The sequence below is a fragment of the Mustela erminea genome, chromosome 5 (assembly GCF_009829155.1).
Source record: "Mustela erminea isolate mMusErm1 chromosome 5, mMusErm1.Pri, whole genome shotgun sequence".
NCBI lineage: Eukaryota > Metazoa > Chordata > Mammalia > Carnivora > Mustelidae > Mustela > Mustela erminea.
This window is the reverse complement of record NC_045618.1, coordinates 87,712,352-87,732,788: the sequence shown is the minus strand read 5'-3', so window position 1 is coordinate 87,732,788 and position 20,437 is coordinate 87,712,352. Positions and strand designations below refer to the sequence as shown.

Sequence of the window (20,437 nt, the reverse complement as noted above, 5' to 3'; positions counted from 1 at the left end):
GACAGAAAGTACTGCACAAAGGGCATGTGTAAGAGAAAAATGTAATAAATGTGTCTGTCATTTTGAATAGAAAAGATTTGTCCAAACTAGTCCCTCCCAATTGTATTATGTCATTCAAACAATATAAATTGCTTTTCTTGGCCCAGATCCTGGTAGGTTCCTTAATTTATACCTCCAATGAACAAAAATTTATTCCTAGGATAAAGAAAAATCGAATTTGAAAAGCAAAGAGCCAAGAAAATGTTTAAATATTAGGAAATAATAAGCAGCTCTTTATAGGAACAACTTAGAAGCTATACATATTAATATGTGTCACAGAGTATGTGGCAGAATAATGTATACCATATGTCCTTATCTTCGTAAAGAAAAAACTCAGGGGGCGCCTGGGTGGCTCAGTGGGTTAAAGCCTCTGCCTTTGGCTCGAGTCATGATCCCAGGGTCCTGGGATCAAGCCCCACATTGGGCACTCTGCTCGGTGGGGAACCTGCTTCCTCCTCTCTCTCTCTCTCTGCCTGCCTCTCTGCCTACTTGTGATCTCTGTCAAATAAAATGAATAAAATCTTTTAACAAAAAGAAAAGAAAAGAAAAAATCAGTGTGCATGTATGTATACATTTGTACTAAACTATTAAGATAAGTGTAGAAGGATAAACAACAATAAGCATTGGTTACTATGGGGAGCTAAAGAGGGCTTAGAAGGGAATATATTGCTTCCTGGTGTTTCTTCTTATACCTTATAAAAAGAAACACATTTTTATAAAGAATCTGATAACATTTTAAAGTTTTTATTTTGAGATAACTTTAGGCTCATATTCACTGTTGCAAATAATATAGAAATACCCTAAGTACTCTTCGCCTGCCTTGCCTACATGGTAATATGTTGCAAAACTATAATACAATATCACAATCAGAACACTGACAATGATACAGTCACGACACACACATTTCCATTACCACAAGAATTTCTCATCTTAATTTTCTCAAACCACAAACACTTACTTCCTACCTTCCCCTACCCCAAGCCTTTTCTTATCCCCTGGCAACCACAAATCTGTTCTCCATTCCCATAATTTTGTCCTTCTAAGAATGTTATATAAATGGAATTTTACAGTATCTAATGTTTAGAGATTTTTCGTTGTTGTGGTGGTGGTGGTAGTTTTGTTGTTCTTGTTAATTTTTTGTTGGTTTGTTGCCTCAGCATAATTTGCTGGAGATTCATCCAAGTTGTAGCAGGTATCAATACTTCATTTCTTTTTATGGCTAATTAATATATCCATTTACTCCATGAAAGACATCTGGTTTGTTCCTTGGTTTTGGTTATTAAATAATAAAATCTGCTATGAACACTCATCTTGGATTTTTATTTGAATATAAGTTTTCATTTCAGTAGATAAATGCACTGCTTTGTGTCCCACAAATTCTGACATGTTGCATTTTTATTTTCACTTGGTTCAATGTCTTTTTTTTTTTTTTTTGCTAAGACTTCCTTGTTGATCTATGGGTCATTTAAAACTGTATTGTTTAGTTTCCAAGTGTGTGGAGATTTTCCCATTATTATTCTGGTATTAATTTCCAGTTTTGTTCCATTATGGTCAAAGAAGACACTCTGTATGATTTCAGTTCTTTTAAGTGTATTTAAGCTCATTTCTATGCTCCAGATACATACAGTCTTATTATATGTTCCATGGACAGTTGACAAGAATGTGTAATCTATTTTTGTTGGGTGCAGTGTTCTATAAATATTGAGTAGATCCTGATGGTACTAGTATTGTTGAATTCTTCTATATTCTTGGGGGAATTTCTTTTTTTTTTTTTAAAGATTTTATTTATTTATTTGACAGAGAGAGATCACAAGTAGAGAGAGAGGCAGGCAGAGAGAGAGAGAGAGGAAAGCAGGCTCCCTGCTGAGCAGAGAGCCCAATGCAGGCCTCGATCCCAGGACCCTGAGATCATGACCTGAGCCGAAGGCAGCGGCTTAACCCATTGAGCCACCCAGGCGCCCTCTTGGGGGAATTTCTATCTAGTTTTTCTACCAATCGTTAAAAGAAGGATGTTGAAGTCTTCAACCACAATCATAGATTTTCCTATTTCTCCTTTCAGTTTTTATTTCATATATGCCTCAGCTTTATTATTTGGTGCATACATAGTTAGGATTGCTTTGTTTTCTTGATGTATTGACACTTTTACTGTATTATAATCCCCTCTTTGTCTCTGGTAATTTTCTTTGTTCTGAAGTCCACTTTATCTGAACTTAATATAGCCAATGCTGCTTACTTTCAACTAATGTGTGCATGATATATTTCTTTTCATCTTTTCTTTTCAACCTGCCTATATCATTATATTGGAAGTAAGTTTCTTGTAGACAATATATAGTTGGGTTATGTATTTAATTGCTTGTCAATTTTTGTCTTTCAATTGGTATATTTAAACAACTTATATTTACTGTAATTATCAATATGCTAGAATTTAAAGTGGTCACTTTATTTTTTGTTTTCTTTTTTCTGTTTTTCATTTCTCTGGTTTTTACCTGCCTTCCTATGAGTTAACGGTTTTTATGATTCTATTTTGACTTATCTATAGTGGTTTTTTAGTGAAGCTGTATAGTTTTTTTTAAGTCACTGCTCTAGGCATTATATTATATGTATTCATAACTTAATCACAGTCTACTGGTATTGTCATTTTCTAGTTAGAGTGAAGCATAGAAATGCTATCTTCCTTTATTTCTGTTTACCCTCCCCTGTTTATAATTGTCTTAAATTTCCTCTACGTACATTTAGAACCACATCAGACAGTGTTATAATTTTAGCATCAACCATCAAACACAAATTAGAAAGCTCAAGAGGAGACGGAAAATCTGTTGCATTTAGCCATAGTTTTTGTTTATTGTGTTATTCCTTCCTGGTGTCCTTTTTTCTAATAATTTCCTTTCTTTTTAGATAATTAATTTTAGCCATTAAGGTATAACTGCTATTGGCAAATTCTCTGAGAATGTCTTGATTTACCCCTTCAATTCTTGAAAAATAATTTCACTGGATACAGAATTCTGGATATACAGTGCTTTTCTTTCAGCACTTAAAAGATATTGTGCTTATTCCTTCCGGCCTCCAGAGTTTCTAATGAGAAATCCATTTTCACTCAAGTTGTTTTCCTCCATAGGTAACACACTGTATCTCACTGCTTTAAAGGCTTTATTGTTTTCTTTAATTTTCAGAAGTTTGACTTTTCTATTTTGGTGTGGATTCTTTTGGGTTTCTTTGGTTTGGGGACTCAGTTTCCAGGCCCTTGATGACATAAAGTTAAATCTTTTGTGATAGCCCCATAAGTCTCTCAGGTTTTATACATTTTTTTTTTACTTAGTCTACTGTCTTTGTTGTTCAGATTGACTGGGTTATATTGTTCCATCTTCAAATTCACTGTTTCTTTCCTCTGGCCTCTCCATTCAGCTGTTTAGCCATCAACTGGGATTTTATTTCATTTATTGTATTTTCAGTTCTAATAATTTCCTTTAATTGGGCACCTGGGTAACTCAGTCTGACTCTTGGTTTCAGCTTAGGTCATGATCTCCACGTTGTGGGATTAAGCCCTGTGTTGGGATCCATGCTCAGAGCAGAGTCTGTTTGGGATTCTTTTCTTCTTCTTCTCCCTCCCCTTTTGCCCCTTCTCCTGCTCACATGAACATGCTCACACTCTCTCTCTCTCAAATAGATAGATAGATAGATAGATAGATAGATAGATAGATAGAGAAAATCTTTAAAAATTTCTTTGGTTCCTCTTTGTATCTTTGATTTCTTTACTGAGACTTTCCATTTCCCTGTTAACTCTTTTCTATTTTTTCCCTGTTTCAAATGTGCTCATATTGCTTAATGAAGCATTCTCTTTGAAGGTCATTTTAAAATCTTTGTCAGATAATTCTAACATCTCTCTCATTTCAATGTTGGCATCTATTAAGTATCTTTTTTTCTTTCAAGTCAAGATATTCCTGGTTCTTAGCATTGACAAGTGATTTTCTACTGAAACCTAGACATTTGGGTATCATGAGAGTCTGGATCTCTTTTAAACTTCCTATTTTAGGTGGCTTCCTATGGCATTATTCTAATAGGGGTAGTTGGGAGAGGAGATTACTACCAGGTAGAGGTAGCAGTACAGGTTCTAACTTGGTCTCTCTTGACACCAGGAGTCGGGGCTTCCTTGTTATTACTGAGTGGGAGTAGGAGTTCTTGGCTCCCACTAGGCCTCTACTGCCACCATCCTAGTTGTAAGGGATAGGGTTATCTCCTACTGTTCCCCACACAGGCTCCAGTGACACAGGGAGAGTGAAGAGGGTAGCCTCTTTACTGTTTAGCAGTGTTGAAAGTCTTAACTTTCCACTGACATCACCTCAGTGGGGAGAAGTCTGGGGTAACCTGTTACAGTCTGGTGAGACTAACAGTCCAGGATCCCCATTCAGCCTTGGCTGGTGGGGTGGAGATGGGGCCATAGATTTTTTTTTTCCTGCTTTTTCTGGCTTGAATAGCAGTTATTGACTAAAAGTTTTGTCTTTATAGTCTGTCCCTTTCTTGATCACTTGGCTAAAGAGAGCTGCCCTTCACTGGAGCTTTTTCTGTATCCATTGGCATTCCTAGCTTGCCAGCTTCTTTATCTCCAAGTCTAAAGGATAGGAGGAAAAAAGAAAGCCCAAGGAAGCATCAGTATGTGATTCCTTGGAACCCAAAGTCCCTAAACAGTCTGTCTTCTTCTCTCCACCTTTTGGAGTATTCTCATATTTGTCTTATATACAATGAACTTAGCTGTGGGGAAGAAGTAGGGGAAAGTACATCTATTTCATTTTCCCTGAAGTTTAAGTAGGTATAAATTTTATGTTACAACATTTGTGAGCTATACATTATTTGTTCATGGGAGGTCTTAGAACATAAATTCTTTCTTACCTAGGTCATGTTAAGCCATTTTTCTTTTGAGGTCTGTGGCAAAAAGCAACTACACATGAAAGGAGCAAGATTGGGCTGGTTCCTTCATCCTCAATTAATATCTGGAAGGTAGTCTCTGAATTTTAGTCTCATATAATTAGAATGTATTTTGAGAATAATTGATTCCTCAGTAAAGCAAACATAGGACCATATAACATTTCTATTCTTCCTGCCATGGTTTATTCATATTGTTTAGGCCAGTGATTCTTTTAATGTGTGGAGGGAGGGTGCCCTACTCTCCAGGATCTCATTTGGCAACATACATATATTCTGATTGTCATGACTTGGGCAGGGGTAAGGAAGTAAGAGGACTGTGCTACTGTCATTCACAACCTACAATTCACAGATCAGCCACCAATGACAAAGAATTTTTTAACCCAAAATGTCAGTAGTGTTATGGATGAGAAAACTTGGTTCGTATGTTTGACCTACATTTGACAGCTAAATTTAATCCTCAGGCATTCTAAGCAACTTTTGGCCTATTGTTTGTGAAACTCTGAATGCTAGGTCGAGAATGGCCTTGCTCAAGCTCTAAACAGAGACAACACATCCTGCCAAGATTGTCTTTTCCTCCAGCTTTCCCTCTGAGATTTGCTGTGTGACTGTAAGGTAAAATACCTAAAGTGAAGAACCATATTCCTTATCTTGGAAAGGATGTTGCTTATAAAAATTATAAATGTTTCAAACAAATGACTTATTCTATCTTGGGAATTTCTGGGGTGCCTGGGTGGCCCATTTGTTAAGCATCTGCCTTTGGCTCAGGTCATGATCCCAGAGTTTGGGGATCAAGTCCCATATCAGACTACCTGCTCAGCCTGTTTCCGCCCTCTCCCACTCCCTCTGCTTGTGTTCCCTCTCTCACTGTCTCTCTGTCAAATAAATAAAATCTAATCATCATCATCTTAGGAATTCTTAAAACCATAATTTAGATACTACTTTAACAACTGCATTTTTTATTACAATCTATCACCTACCTAGCCAGCCACAGTCATTTCTTACCCTAATAAAACTTCTGAAAGCACTTTTATTCAAAATAATACAGAGGTTTGTCTTCTGAAATCCTTGGGGTGGAGAAAGCAAAATTTAAAAAGGAAAAACGAAATCACTAAAGCACTAAAAATCATGAAAGCACAAAATCAGTATAATGGAAAGCAGGGATGGACTAAGGCATTTGATACAGGCTAAGTCCTATAACACAGCATTACTGTCCCTGGCTCCTGACCCCTCTTCTACATTCAATAATTCAGGTAGCTGAAGCACCACGAAAGGAAACACAGACAAATAAAATGTCAGAAAGAACAAAATTCACTGTCCTGCTATCCATTCCTCATTTGACACTTTTTCTTCTTATATTTTATTCTATTTGAGCTCCTCAAAATGGGTTTCAGAGCAAAGGCATTCCTCTTCTGGCCCTTGCTCTGAAAATGTAACTTTTCCCAACTGTGCAGGACTCTGAGCCAGTTTCTAATATGGGCCCCTCTTTTTTTTCAAGTACCTTGACTATGTCACAGAGTTACTTCCTACAGGAGCAGGCACTGAGACCTTCGTTCTCTCTATTAAAGCTTGTCAGTGCACATTCTTGATTATTTTTTCTGTGAGACCCACACAAAACCTAACTAGAAATCCCCATACTGAACCTTCATCAAAATAAAAAAATGTTTTGCACAGCAAAGGAAACAGTCAATAAAACTAAGAGGCAACCCACAGAATGGGAGAAGATACTTGCTAATGACATTAAAGATAAAAGATTGGTATCCAGGATCTATAAAGAATTTCTCAAGCTCAACACTCAAAAACAAATAATCCAGTCAAAAAATGAGAAGACATGAACAGACACTTCTCCAAAGAAGACACACAGATGACTAACAGACACAAGAAAAAATGCTCATTATCACTAGCTATCAGGGAAATACAAATCAAAACCACAAAGAGATACCACCTTTAACATCAGTTATTATGGCAAAAATTAATAAGACAGCAAACCACAAATGTTGGTGAGGATGTGGAGAAAAGGAACCCTCTTAAACTGTTGATGGGAATGTAAGCGGGTGCAGCCACTCTGGAAAACAGTATGGAGGTTCCTCAAGAAGTTAAAAATAGAACTACCCTATGACCCAGCAATGGACTACCAGGTAGTTATCCCAAAGATACAGATGTAGTGACAAGAAAAGGCACATGCATCTCAATGTCCACAATAGCCAAACTGCAGAAGGAGATGAGATGCCCTTCAACAGACAAATGGTTAAAGAAGATGTGGTCCATATACAGAATGTAATACTACTCAGCCAGCAGAAAGGATAACTACCCACCACTTGCATTGACATGAATGGAAATGGAGGGGATTATGTTAAATAAAATAAGTCAAGCAGAGAAAGACAATTATTGTATGCTTTCACTCATACATGGAACATAAGGAATAGCACAGAGGACCATAGGGGAAGGGGAGAAAAACTGAAGGGGCAAAAATCAGAGAGGGAGACAAACCATGAAAGACTATGGACTTTGAGAAACAAACTGAGGGTTTTAGAGGGGAGGGAAGTGGGAATTGAAGAGGGCACGTGTTGTGATGAGCACTGAGTGTTTTGGGTTGGTTTTTTTTTTTTTTAAGATTTTATTTATTTATTTAAGAGTGAGAGGAAGAGAGAGTATAAGCAGGGGGAAGGACTGAGAGAGAGGGAGAAGCAGACTCCCCTGCTGAGCAGGGAGTCTGACATAGGGCTTAATCCCAGGACCCCGGGATCATGACATGAGCCAGAGAATGATTCTTAACCAACTGAGCCACCCAGGCACAGCACTGGGTGTTATGTACAACTAATGAGTCATTGAACAATACATCAAAAACTAATGATGTACCATACAGTGGCTAAATTAACATAATAAAAAAAGAAAAAAGAGGGCGCCTGGGTGGCTCAGTGGGTTAAGCCACTGCCTTCAGCTCAGGTTATGATCTCAGGGTCCTGGGATCGAGTCCCACATCGGGCTCTCTGCTCAGCAGGGAGCCTTCCTCCTCCTCTCTCTCTCTCTCTCTGCCTGCCTCTCTGCCTACCTGTGATTTCTCTCTATCATAGAAATAAATAAAATCTTAAAAAAAAAAAGAAAGAAAAAGAAAAGAAATCCCCATTTTGAAAGGGCCCTAAAACAGCCACACTCATCTGTTGAGTAAGTATGAGGAGGTGTGGGTTTTAAGTAAAAACATTTGTCCTATTCTGCTGACAAACATTAGGTCAAAGACAACACTGGGGACTCTTGTCCTTACATGTTTTTGTTCCCTAATGGGCTTTATGATCACATTCCTTACAGCCTAGAGTGTATTTTGGGGCTGAAACTTTTTAAAAGACATAATGTGGCAGCAGTATTCTGTATACTAACAAGAGGTTTGGTGCCACAGCTAAGAACAGTAACAGAATCTTCTTCCCTCTTACAGTCATCCTCAATGCCATTCTCAAAAAACTAGGTCTCTTTTTTCTTCTTTTCTGCCTTTCGCTCCACTCTCCCCCCTTCCCTTCTTCTCCCCTCCTCCCTCTGTCTTTCTGTAAGACCCAGATTCCCTTGTTACTATTTTTTCTTTGAATGTCCCTGTCAAAACAAAGTCTAGATAAATGGACAAACTATCTTAACTTCTGGGGTGCCTGGGTGGCTCAGTGGGTTAAAGCCTCTGCCTTTAAGTTTTTTTATTTATTTTTTTTTAAGTTTTTATTTATTTATTTGTCAGAGTGAGCACAGGCAGACAGAGTGGCAGGCAGAGGCAGATGGAGAAGCAGGGCTTCTGCCAAGCAGGCATCCTGCCAAGCAAGGAGCCCAATGTGGGACTCAATCCCAGGACGCTGGCATCACGACCTGAGCAGAAGACAGCAGCATAACCAAGTGAGCCACCCAGGCGTCCCTGCCTTTAAGGTTTTTAAAACTTAACAGGAGAAGGAGGAGTCAAGATGGCAGAGAAGTAGCAGGCTGAGATAACATCAGGTCACAGGAGTTCAGTTAGGTAATTATCAACCCATTCTGAACACCTAAAAATCCAACAGGAGGTCAAAGAGAAGAGCAGCAATTCTAGGAACAGAAAATTGACCACTTTCTGAAAGGTAGGACCTGCGGAGAAGTGAATCTGAAGCAACAGGGAGATATACTGCTGGGGGAGGGACCAGCTCCCAGCAAGCAGGAGAGCAAGAGAGCACAAAATCAGAACTTTTAAAAGTCTGCTCCACTGAGGGACATTGCTCCAGAAGATAAGAGGGGATGGAGCCCTCACAGGGACAGAATGGTTTCAGGTCCTATGGGGTCACAGAAGGATCAGGGGTGTCTGAGTGTAGCAAAGCTCACAGGTATTAAGCCGGCTACAGAGACAAAGACAAGGAGTGAGCTCTCAGATGGGGGTTACCTTAAATTGTGATCCGTGGCACCATCAGGCCACTGCTCTTTGAGCAGGGAACACACAAGTGGCAGATTCGGGGAGCAGCAGGAATCTGCTGGGTTTGGAGACTCCAAACGGGGCTGTGCGCCAGAAATAGAAACACTCCATCATAGGCCAGGTGAGCTCAGAGTGTGGCCAGAGAATGGGAGATGGGAATGATTGAGCACTTTTCTCCAAAGGTATACTAAGGAGTGGGGCCTGAGCTCTCGGCTCCTGTGGGCCAGAGATTGGGAGGCCACTATTTTCATTCCCATCCTCCAGAGCTCTATGGAAAGCGTTCAGGGAACAAAAACTCCCGAGAGCGAACCCAAGCAGATTACTTAGATGGGCCGCTGGCAAGGGCAGTGCAATTCCACCTCAGGCAAAGACACTTGAGAATCACTGCAACAAGCCCCTCCCCCAGAAGAACAGCAAGAAATCCAGCCAGGACCAAGCTCACTGATCAAGGAGAACAGCGGAATTCCAGAGGAAGGAAAGCAAAGCATGGAATTCATGGCTTTCTCTCCATGACTGTTTAATCTTACAAAGTTAATTAAATTTTTTAAATTTTATTTTTGTTCTTATTTCAATTTTATTAACTTATGCCCTTTCCTCTTTTAACGTTTTTTAACTAGTTTATCTTAAAAATACCTTTATTTTTTAAAAAAATCTTTTTGAACCTTCATTATTATAGTCATATTTTATCCTTTATTGTATCTAACTTTGTTTTTTGTGTACAAATAGGGTTTTTTCTTCTAAAAAAACATTGGGATACAACTTCTTATAATAGATCAAAATATACCCTAAATTTAGCAATCTAGCACAGGGCTTTGTTCTCGTCTCCAGCCTGAGCAAATTCTCTCCACTTTCTTTTTCTCTCTTTTCCCAAACAACTTATCTTATTAACTCCTTTTTCAGAATTTTTTTTAAATTTTCATCTTTACTCATATTCCATCCCTTCATCGTGTTTAACTGTGTGTGTGTGTGTGTGTGTGTGTGTGCACGAGCGTGCGCGTGTGTGTATATTTCTTTCTTTAAAATTTTGGAAGGTAGTTTCTTCTAAGAGACCAAAATACACCCAAAATCAAGTGGGTGGCTCTGTTCTATTCACCAGTCTAATATATTTTTTTAAATTTTTTTTAACTTCTTTTTACCCCCTTTCCTCTCCCCAAGATTTGGGGTCTCTTCTGATTATAAAACACACATTTTTATGGGGTCTTTGCCATTCTTTTAATATTTTATTCTCTCATCCATATACTCTTATCTGGATAAAATGACAAGGTGGAAAAACCCACCACAAAAAAAAAAGAAAAAATAGGCAGTACCAATGGATGGGGACCTAATCAATACCGACATGGGTAATATAATAGATCTAGAGTATTGAATGATGACTGTCAAGGTGCTAGCTCAACTGGTACCAAAAGATTGGGATCATTTCCTGCATATTTTCAGACCACAATGCTCTGAAGCTAGAACTCAATCACAAGAGGAAATTTGGAAAGAACCCAAATATATGGAGGCTAAAAAGCATCCTACTAAAGAATGAATGGGCCAACCACGAAATTAAGAAAAATTGAAAAAATTCATGGAAACTAATGATAATGAAACGCAACTGTTCCAAATCTATGGGACACAGCAAAGGCAACCCTGAGAGGAAAATATATAGCAATAGAAGCCTTTCTCAAGAAACAAGAAAGGTCTTAAATACACAACATAACCCTACACCTAAAGGAGCTGGAGAAAAAACAACAAAGAAAGCCTAAACCCAGCAGGAGAAGAGAAATCATAAAGATCAGAGCAGAAATCAATGAAATAGAAACCAAAGAACAGTAGAACAGATCAATGAAACTAGGAGCTGGTTCCTTGAAAGAATTAATAAGACTGATAAACCCCTGGCCAGACTTATCAAAAAGGAAAAAAGAAAGGGACCCAAATAAATAAGACCATGAATTAAAGAGGAGAGATCACAACCAACACCAAAGAAATACAAACAATTATAAGAACATACTATGAGCAACTATATGCCAGCAAATTTGACAATCTGGAAGAAATGGATACATTCCTAGAGTTGAATAAACTAACAAAACTGAACCAGAAAGAAATAGAAAACCTGAACAGACCCACAACCAGTAAGGAGATTGAAGCAGTCATCAAAAATCTCCAAACAAACAAGAGCCCAGAGCCAAATGGCTTCCCAGGGGAATTCTAATAAGCATTTAATGAAGAATTAATACCTATTCTCCTGGAACTGTTCCAAAAAATAGAAATGGAAGGAAAACTTCCAAACTCATTTTATGAGGCCAGCATCACCTTGATCCCCAAAACAGACAAAGACCCCATCAAAAAAGAGAATTACAGACCAATATCCTTGATCAACACAGATGTGAAAATTCTCACCAAAATACTAGCCAATAGGATCCAACAGTACATTAAAAGAATTATTCGCCACAACCAAATGGGATTTATTCCTGGGCTGAAGGTTGGTTCAACATCCACAATCAATCAATGTGATATAATTCATTAATAAAAGAAAGAATAAGAACCACATGATACTCTCAATAGATGCTAAAAAAAAAGCATTTGACAAAGTACAGCATCCTTTCTTGATCAAAACCTTCAAAGTGTAGGTATAGAGGGTACATACCTCAATATCATCAAAGCCATCTATGAAAAACCCACAGCAAATATCATTCTCAATGAGGAAAAACTGAGAGCTATTTCACTAAGGTCAGGAACATGTCAGGGATATCCATTATCACCACTGCTATTCAACATAATACTAGAGTCCTAGCCTCAGCAATCAGACAACAAAAAAGAAATTAAAGGCATCCAAATTGGCAAAGAAGAAGTCAAATATCACTCTTTACAGATGATATGATACTTTACAATTGCACCCAAAACCATAAGATACCTAGGAATAAACCTTATCAAAGAAACAAAGAAACTGTACTCAGAAAACTATAAAGTACTCATGAAAGAAATTGAGGAAGACATAAAGAAATGGAAAAACATGGCTCATGGATTGGAAGAAAAAATACTGTGAAAATGTCTATGCTACCTAAAGCTATCTACACATTTAATACAATCCCTATCAAAATACAATTAATTTTTTAAAAGATTTTATTTATTCATTTGACAGACAGGGATCACAAGTAGGCAGAGAGGCAGGCAGAGAGAGAGAGGAAGAGAAGCAGGCCTCCTGCTGAGCAGAGAGCCCGATGCGGGGCTCGATCCCAGGACCCTGAAATCATGACCTGAGCCAAAAGCAGTGGCTTTAACCCACTGAGCCACCCAGGTGCCCCAAAATATTATTAATTTTTTTCAAAGAAATGGAACAAATAATCCTAAAATTTATATGGAACAAGAAAAGACCTCAAATAGCCAAAGGAATGTTGAAAAAGAAAGCCAAAGTTGGTGGCATCACAATTCCAGACTTCAAGCTCTATTACAAAGCTGTCATCATCAAGATAGTATGGTACTGGCACAAAAACAGACACATAGATCAATGGAACAGAATAGAGAGCCCAGACATAGATCCTCCACTCTATGGTCAACTAATCTTCAGCAAAGCAGGAAAGAATGTCCAATGGAAAAAAGACAGCCTCTTCAATAATTGGTGTTGGACAGCAACATGCAGAAAAATGAAATTGGACCATTTCCTTACACCACACATGAAAACAGACTCAAAATGGTTGAAAAACCTCAATATGAGAAAGAAATCCATCAAAATCCTTGAAGAGAACACAGGCAGCAACCTCTTCCACCTCAGCCGCAACAACTTCTTCCTACATACATCGCCAAAGGCAAGGGAAGCAAGGGAAAAATGGATTAGTGGGACTTCATCAAGATCAAAAGCTTTTGCACAGCAAAGGAAACAGTTAACAAAACCAAAAGACAACTGACAGAATGAAAGAAGATATTTGCAAATGACATATCAGATAAAGGGCTAGTATCCAAAATCTATAAAGAACTTATCAAACTCAACACCCAAAGAACAAATAATCCAATAAAGAAAGGGGCAGAGGACATGAACAAATATTTCTGCAAAGAAGACTTCCAGATGGCCAACAAACACATGAAAAAGTGCTCCACATCACTCGGCATCAGGGAAATACAAATCAAAACCACAATGAGATACCACCTCACACCTGTCAGAATGGCTAAAATTAACAAGTCAAGAAATGACAGATGCTGGCGAGGATGTGGAGAAAGGGGAACCCTCCTACACTGTTGGTGGGAATGCAAGCTGGTGCAGCCACTCTGGAAAGCAGCATGGAGGTTCCTCAAAAAGTTGAAAATAGAGCTACCCTACGACCCAGCAATTGCACTACTGGCCATTTATCCTAAAGATACAAATGTATTGATCCAAAGGGGCACGTGCACCCGAATGTTTATAGCAGCAATGTCCACAATAGCCAAACTATGGAAAGAACTTAGATGTCCATCAACAGATAAATGGATAAAGAAGAAGTGGTATATATATACAATGGAATACTATGCAGCCATCAAAAGAAATGCAATCTTGCCACTTGCAACAATGTAGATGGAACTAGAGGATATTATGCTGAGCAAAGTAAGTCAATCAGAGAAAGACAATTATCATATATCTCCCTGATATGAAGAATTTGTCAGGGGTGCCTGGGTGCCTCAATGGGTTAAAGCCTCTGCCTTAAGCTCAGGTTATGATCCCAGGGTCCTGGAATCAATTCCCACATCAGGCTCTATGCTCAGTGGGGAGCCTGCTTCCTCCTCTCTCTCTGCCTGCCTCTCTGCCTACTTGTGATTCTGTCAAATAAATAAGTAATGGGGGGCTTGGGGAGTAGGGAAAGAAAAAAATGAAAAACACTGTCTCACAAAACCAACTGAGGGTTCCTGGGGGGGGAGTGGAGGAGGGAGAGGATGGTTGGGTTATGGACATTGGGGAGGGTATGTGCCCCTCTCCAAGGTGAGCGCTCCCCATAGTCAGTGCTGTGAAGTGTGTAAACCTGGTGATTCACAGACCTGTACCCCTGGGGCTAATAATATATTATGTGTTAATAAAAAATAAAGAATTATGGGGCGCCTGGGTGGCTAAGTGGGTTAAAGCCTCTGCCTTCGGCTCAGGTCATGATTCCAGGGTCCTGGGATTGAGCCCCACATCGGGCTCTCTGCTCAGCAAGGAGCCTGCTTCCTCCTCTCTCTCTGCCTGCCTCTCTGCCTACTTATAATTTGTCTGTCAAATAAATAAATAAAATATTTAAAAGTTAATTAATTAATTAATTAAGAAATAAATTAAATTTTAAAACAACAACAACAACAAAGCTTCTGCCTTTGGCTCAGGTCATGATCCCCAGGTGCTGGGATTGAGCCCCACATTGGGCTCTCTGCTCTTGCGGGAACCTGCTTCCTCCTCTCTCTCTCTGCATGCCTCTCTGCCTACTTGTGATCTCTGTCTGTCAAATAAATAAGTAAATAAAATCTTTAAAAATATATATCTTAACTTAGCCTATCTAGCTTTGCTCCCTGCTGGGTACATATCACAATCAAGGAATGGACAGTTTTGGAATGTTTCCGGTACAGTCTCTGGGGTGTGACCACCTGGGGTAGAATCAGCTCTGCCATTTCTTAGTTCGGGACATTGAGCCAATCCTTTAACAACACTAAAGCTAGGAAACATCCTGTATAAAATGGGGCTTTTATAGGTATCCACCTGATGAGGTTTTTGGGACAAATGCATACAATATCTCATTTTGCTTGGCACAAAAGAATCACTTAGCATCTCTATAACGGGGAAGGCCTAGGAAGTAAATTAAAAAAAAAAATTTTAAGAGAGAGGTGCCTGAGTGGCTCAGTTGGTTAAGCATCTGCCTTAGGCTCAGGTCATGATCCTGGGGTCCTGGGATGGAGCCCCACTTCAAGGGGCTCCTCGCTCAGCCGGGAGCCTGCTTCTCCCTCTTCCTCGACCTCTTCCTCGACCCCTTCCTCTCCCTCTACCCCCTCTCTCCTTCTATCTCTCCTTTTTCCTCTGCCCCCTCCTCCCTGCCTCCTGCTCTCTCTCACTTCTCTCTCTGTCAAATAAATAAATAAAATCTTTAAAAACGTACATATTAAGAGTGATTTTTCCCTAAAAATATCAAAGAACTACAAATTCAACTTCTTAACAGTAATATAGTGATGTGCTTAGTGTAAAAATTTACTGCCAATCCCAAGCTGTAACAGAAAATGACTGAGTTTTCTATAGAAAACATCTGTTATTTTGAAACTCAATAGTCACAACGACTTTGAAACGAAAAGTTACCAGTGATGTATTTATAACTCGAGTCTACAACCAATGTACTTTGAGTTAATTTTTGAGATAATCTCTCAATTTCTTTCACTGAAAGAGTATACGCTCCCCTGGATGGAATATTTTAAAATTCGAATTCCAAATTCTAAGCCCTTGAATAAGCCCCCGGTGGTTTGTCTAGCTTATCTAGCTTGTAACACACCCGATGCACTTAAATATGCTATGAATGTTTCCTTAAGTTGTATTTATCCAGGAAAAATATTAATTCTCCTTCTGGTTCACCTACTTCCATTTTAAGGTCGTAGTTCTCGCCGAGGACACTCTGGATGAGCTCTTTGATGGTCTGGTCGGAGGCCAGCTGGGCCTCCGACTGCAAGGAGGCGATGATCTCCTCTATGGAAGTCGGGATCACTCGCACCGGCTGAGCGGCCTCCCGCGAGCGGCCCAGCCGGATGCTCCCCCGCTGGCTTTCGGAAACTGACCCGAGCGGTCGGCTGGCTAAGGCCCGGCTCAAGGAGGGGGTGTGAGCCCTGGCTCTCCTCCGCTGGCCGCCCGCCTCCACGTCGCCCTCCCGGCTGGAAATGGAGCTGCGCGTCCTCGGTTTGGCCTGGCGGTCCGCTGCGGGCGTAGCCGTGCCCTCTTTCACGCCGCGCTCCCGGTCGGGACGCGGGACCGGCTTGAGGCCCGTGGGCCGCGGGCTCCTCCCGCCCAGGCGCGCCCCGGGGCTCTCCCTTGCCGCTGGGGGCGGCATCGGGACTAACGGTCTGGACGTGCCAGCCCTGGAGGCAATGACCGGCGGCTTTTTCGGGAGCGGGTGCCGGAGGAACGCAGAGCTCCGCACGTAGAAGTCCTGGGGGCGAAACCGCCGGGTCTTTCCAGGAGCGGCCTCCTCGCTCGGGGCCGGAGGCCGCGCTGCGCCTCGGGGCGCCTGCTGCAGGAGGGCCGCAGTGAGGGTCGTAGGGCCTTTAGCTCGAGGGGACCCTGATGGCTTTTGGGGTCCTTCGTAGGCGGCGCTGCCCTTCTCCCCAGGAGGGGCAGGGCCCGGGGCCTGGAGGCCGCACACTGAAGCTTCATCCACAGCCGGCTTGGGGGCCAACTTCTGCTGGAATTGGAGAAGATCCTTTTTAGTTTCCTGTCGAATCCTCTCAAGCTCTTTAAAGATGTAGGATTCTTCTTTGTATTTCAGTCCAAAATGCTTCGAAACTGCGGACATCTTGGCTAATTTGTCCTGTGAAATAAGGACAATATATTACATATCTATAACAAAACTCATGTCGATAAATACAAGTCGAACTGAAAAAAACCTCTTAAGGTACAATGCTCGGTGTGCTCCCAGAGGCCCAAGTGGGTAGTAGTAGTTTATGTCATTTTAAATCCAGCCATTGGCCTTTTCACAGGAACCATGGAAAACCTTCAAAGCAGTAATCTTTTTTACAGTAGGAATTCCTGAAACTCCGATTGGTTTTAACATTTCTTTTGACTATAATGCAATGTCCCAATTCCAGACAAGAGAGACAGGCAGAGAGAATCTAAAGAAACCCTAAGAGAGAATAGAGACAATCAACTGATGGGAAGCTAGCCCATGAACAGATTTTACAATTGCTCCAAAATTTTCAAAGATACAAATTTGTACCAACAATTTTAAAATGAGACATTTTCACATAAAATTCCAGATAAACAGGTTCTCTGGGGAGGGGAAAAAAAAAAATGAAGGCTCTGGCAACGTAAGGGCCAAATCCCTACTCTTGGGCCAAGATGGCAGTTTCCTCTTCCTTCTCCAACTGGTGGTGGGTTCCTCCATCTCTCACCCAGCCCACTTCCCTCAATATGCCTCCAGAGCTAGAGCAGACTGTATGACAGGGGCAAGGTGATCAGCAACAAGGTAGGCTGCAGCCAGATCATGAGGCCTCGCATGCCAAATATTCGTACTTTTTCTCTTGGCTACTGAAAACCATTCAAAAACTTTTAACAGAATATGGCTTGATAGGATCTGGAGCTTGGAGGATATTGAGGGGGACAAAGAATAAAGGGAGAGAGGCAAAGAAGAATCTCCACAGCTTGAGCATAAGGCCTGGCTGGCATTGGTAATGGAGCAGAGTGAAAACTGAGACATTAACAGGTAGAACTGACAGGATCTGGCCACAGAGAAGGAGTAAATGAAAGTGATTAAAGATCCTTCATAAAATAGGAACTTCAAATCATCTTGATGAAGTCTTCTTCATAGCCAAGTGCACAATAAAACCTCTGCTATTCAGTGACTTGTACACTTAAAAATGGTTAAAATGGTAAATTTTTATGTTATGTGTATTTATTAACCTGGTATTCAGCAGGGCCAGTTCATCTATGATCCTGAAGTAGATTTTTAGATCCTGAGAGATCTGAGGTCATTAACAAAAGCCAGGCTAACAGGAAATATAAATAGAGAAGGGCCCAATTACAGATTCTTTGGTAGTTGGGATTCATCTCTGGGAAGTGGGATGAGTAGGAGCAAAAGAGAGGAAAACGGGAAGAGTTCCACAGAAGCCAAGAAGAGGGGAATTTTGAGAAATAAGGGTAAAACGATGAAAATAAAACCAGAAAATAATGAATTAGAAAAACTAATTTGTGTATTTTTAGGAAACCCAACGCCAAGGTTCTTTGAAAAAAAATTATAAAGCAGAAACAGGGGCGCCTGGGTGGCTCAGTGGGTTAAAGCCTCTGCCTTCAGCTCAGGTCATGATCCCAGGGTCCTGGGATCGAGCCCCGCATCGGGCTCTCTGCTCAGCAGGGAGCCTGCTTCCCTGTCTCTCTCTCTGCCTGCTGCTCTGCCTACTTGTGATCTCTCTTTCTATCAAATAAATAAATAAAATCTTTAAAAAAAATAAAGCAGAAGCATCTATGGAATATCACCATTATTTGCAAATATTATTATCTACCTAGAAGCTCTAAACCAAAGAACTACTTAGAATTATAATAGATTTCTGCAAGACACTTAAATTTTTTAAAATTTTATACCAAAATCAATAACTTCCATTTGACCAAAATGACCCATTCAAAAACACAGTGATAAAATTCTATTATAATTTTTTAAAAGTATCTAGCAATAAACACAATGAGAAACATATTTAAACTAAATAAATGTTTATAATTTTACCAAAAGACATAAAAGATGTGACTAAATAGTTAATGTCCCTTGGTGAAAAAAAATCAAATATTGTAATTACATAAGGGCTTTCCAAAATACTGTGTTGGTTTAATGCCATCATAATCAAAATCTACAAATTCTATTTTTAGACTCTCAAAAGTAATTCTGGATTCATTTGAAATAAAAAACAGGATAGATTAGGCAAAATTTGTAAAAGGGAAATGAGGGAGCAGTAATCTAACAAGATAATTAAAACTTACACAGATCTAAGAATTAAACTGGATATACTATTGTTAGAATCATCACATAGACTGAGCAAAAGAATTAAGAACACTATGAGTTATATTGTAAAAACAGTGTTAAACTGTCAATAAGAATTATTCAATAAGTTGTGCTGAGGCAATTGGTAGATTATAGGACAGGGGAGGGGAAAATTAGACTTCATTTTATGCCATATACCAAAAAAGACAGATTTAACACTTAAATGTGGAAAAAAATTTATTTTGCTTTGCATTTCTTTGCTTATCATCTTATCCACATTCTTTTTTTTTTAAAGATTTTATTTATTTATTTGACACAGAGAGAGAGAGACCACAAGCAGGCAGAGAGGCAGGCAGAGAGAGGGGGAAGCAGGCTCACTGCTGAGCAGAGAGCCCGATGTGGGGCTCAATCCCAGGACCCTGAGATCCTGACCTGAGCCGAAGGCAGAGGCTTAACCCACTGAGCCACCCAGGCACCCCTCTTACCCACATTCTTGATTGGACGTACATTAATTCATAAAAAAATTTCTTTACAATTAGATTTATTCATTTATCATACATTATGGGCAATATGAACAAAACATCTTATTTAGCCTCTAAATATAGTCATATTGCTTTTAATATCTACTATTTGCTGGCAATTCTCAAACAGAAGACCCTGCTACATGGCAGAGCTCTCATCTGGGAATCAAGAGGTGCTCTTTCTGTACCCATCTCCACCAATGCCCAGACCTTGAAGAGTTCAGTTCTATCCATAACCAGATTTCATTTTAAAAAGTGAAAATAATATACTGTTTGCTCTTTTTTTACACAATAGTATATGAATATTAGAAATGATTTTCTTTTTTAAAGATATTATTTATTTATTTAACAGAGAGAGAGATCACAAGTGGACAAAGAGGCAGGCAGAGAGAGAGAGGGAAGCAGGGTCCCTGCTGAGCAGAGAGCCCGATGCGGGGCTCGATCCCAGGACCCTGAGTTCATGACCCGAGCTGAAGGCAGAGGCTTAACCCACTGAGCCACCTGGGCACCCAGGCACCCCTAGAAATTACTTCCAAAACCCTTAAGGAAGTTTCCCTTTTTATAAAACATGCTGTATAATCCTCCTCATAGTGTTTTGGCTATTACTGTTTGCACAGGTGGTAATATGCTCACACTGACACCATCTGCATTTCTTCCTACAAAAGGCTGTAACTGGAAGAGAGCACGGAACAGAGGCACATTAATCCTTGATGAGAATCTGACTTGACTCTCCCAACTGCACTTCCCTTTTGTTTCTTAGTTCCTGCTTTGTATTCCCATCCCAACTTCTCTCAGGCTTTTGGTTTGCTATTGAAGTTTATCAAGTGTTCATTGTCTAACATTTCTCAGTACACGCCCTTGAGCTCTTCATAGGAAAGTTGCTCTTCACATCCATATGAGATGTGAGATATAAGAAC

General features: G+C 40.0%; 1 protein-coding gene across 1 annotated transcript in view; it reads right to left on the bottom strand.

Moving 5' to 3' along the window:
• Positions 1-20,437, bottom strand: part of TTC6 (tetratricopeptide repeat domain 6) — a 214,642-nt gene that overhangs the window by 187,047 nt on the left and 7,158 nt on the right. Inside the window, exon 2 of the mRNA XM_032344066.1 lies at positions 15,901-16,842. Coding sequence (XP_032199957.1) covers positions 15,901-16,827 — 927 coding nt within the window. The 5' untranslated portion in view covers positions 16,828-16,842. The remainder of the gene's footprint in view (positions 1-15,900; positions 16,843-20,437) is intronic.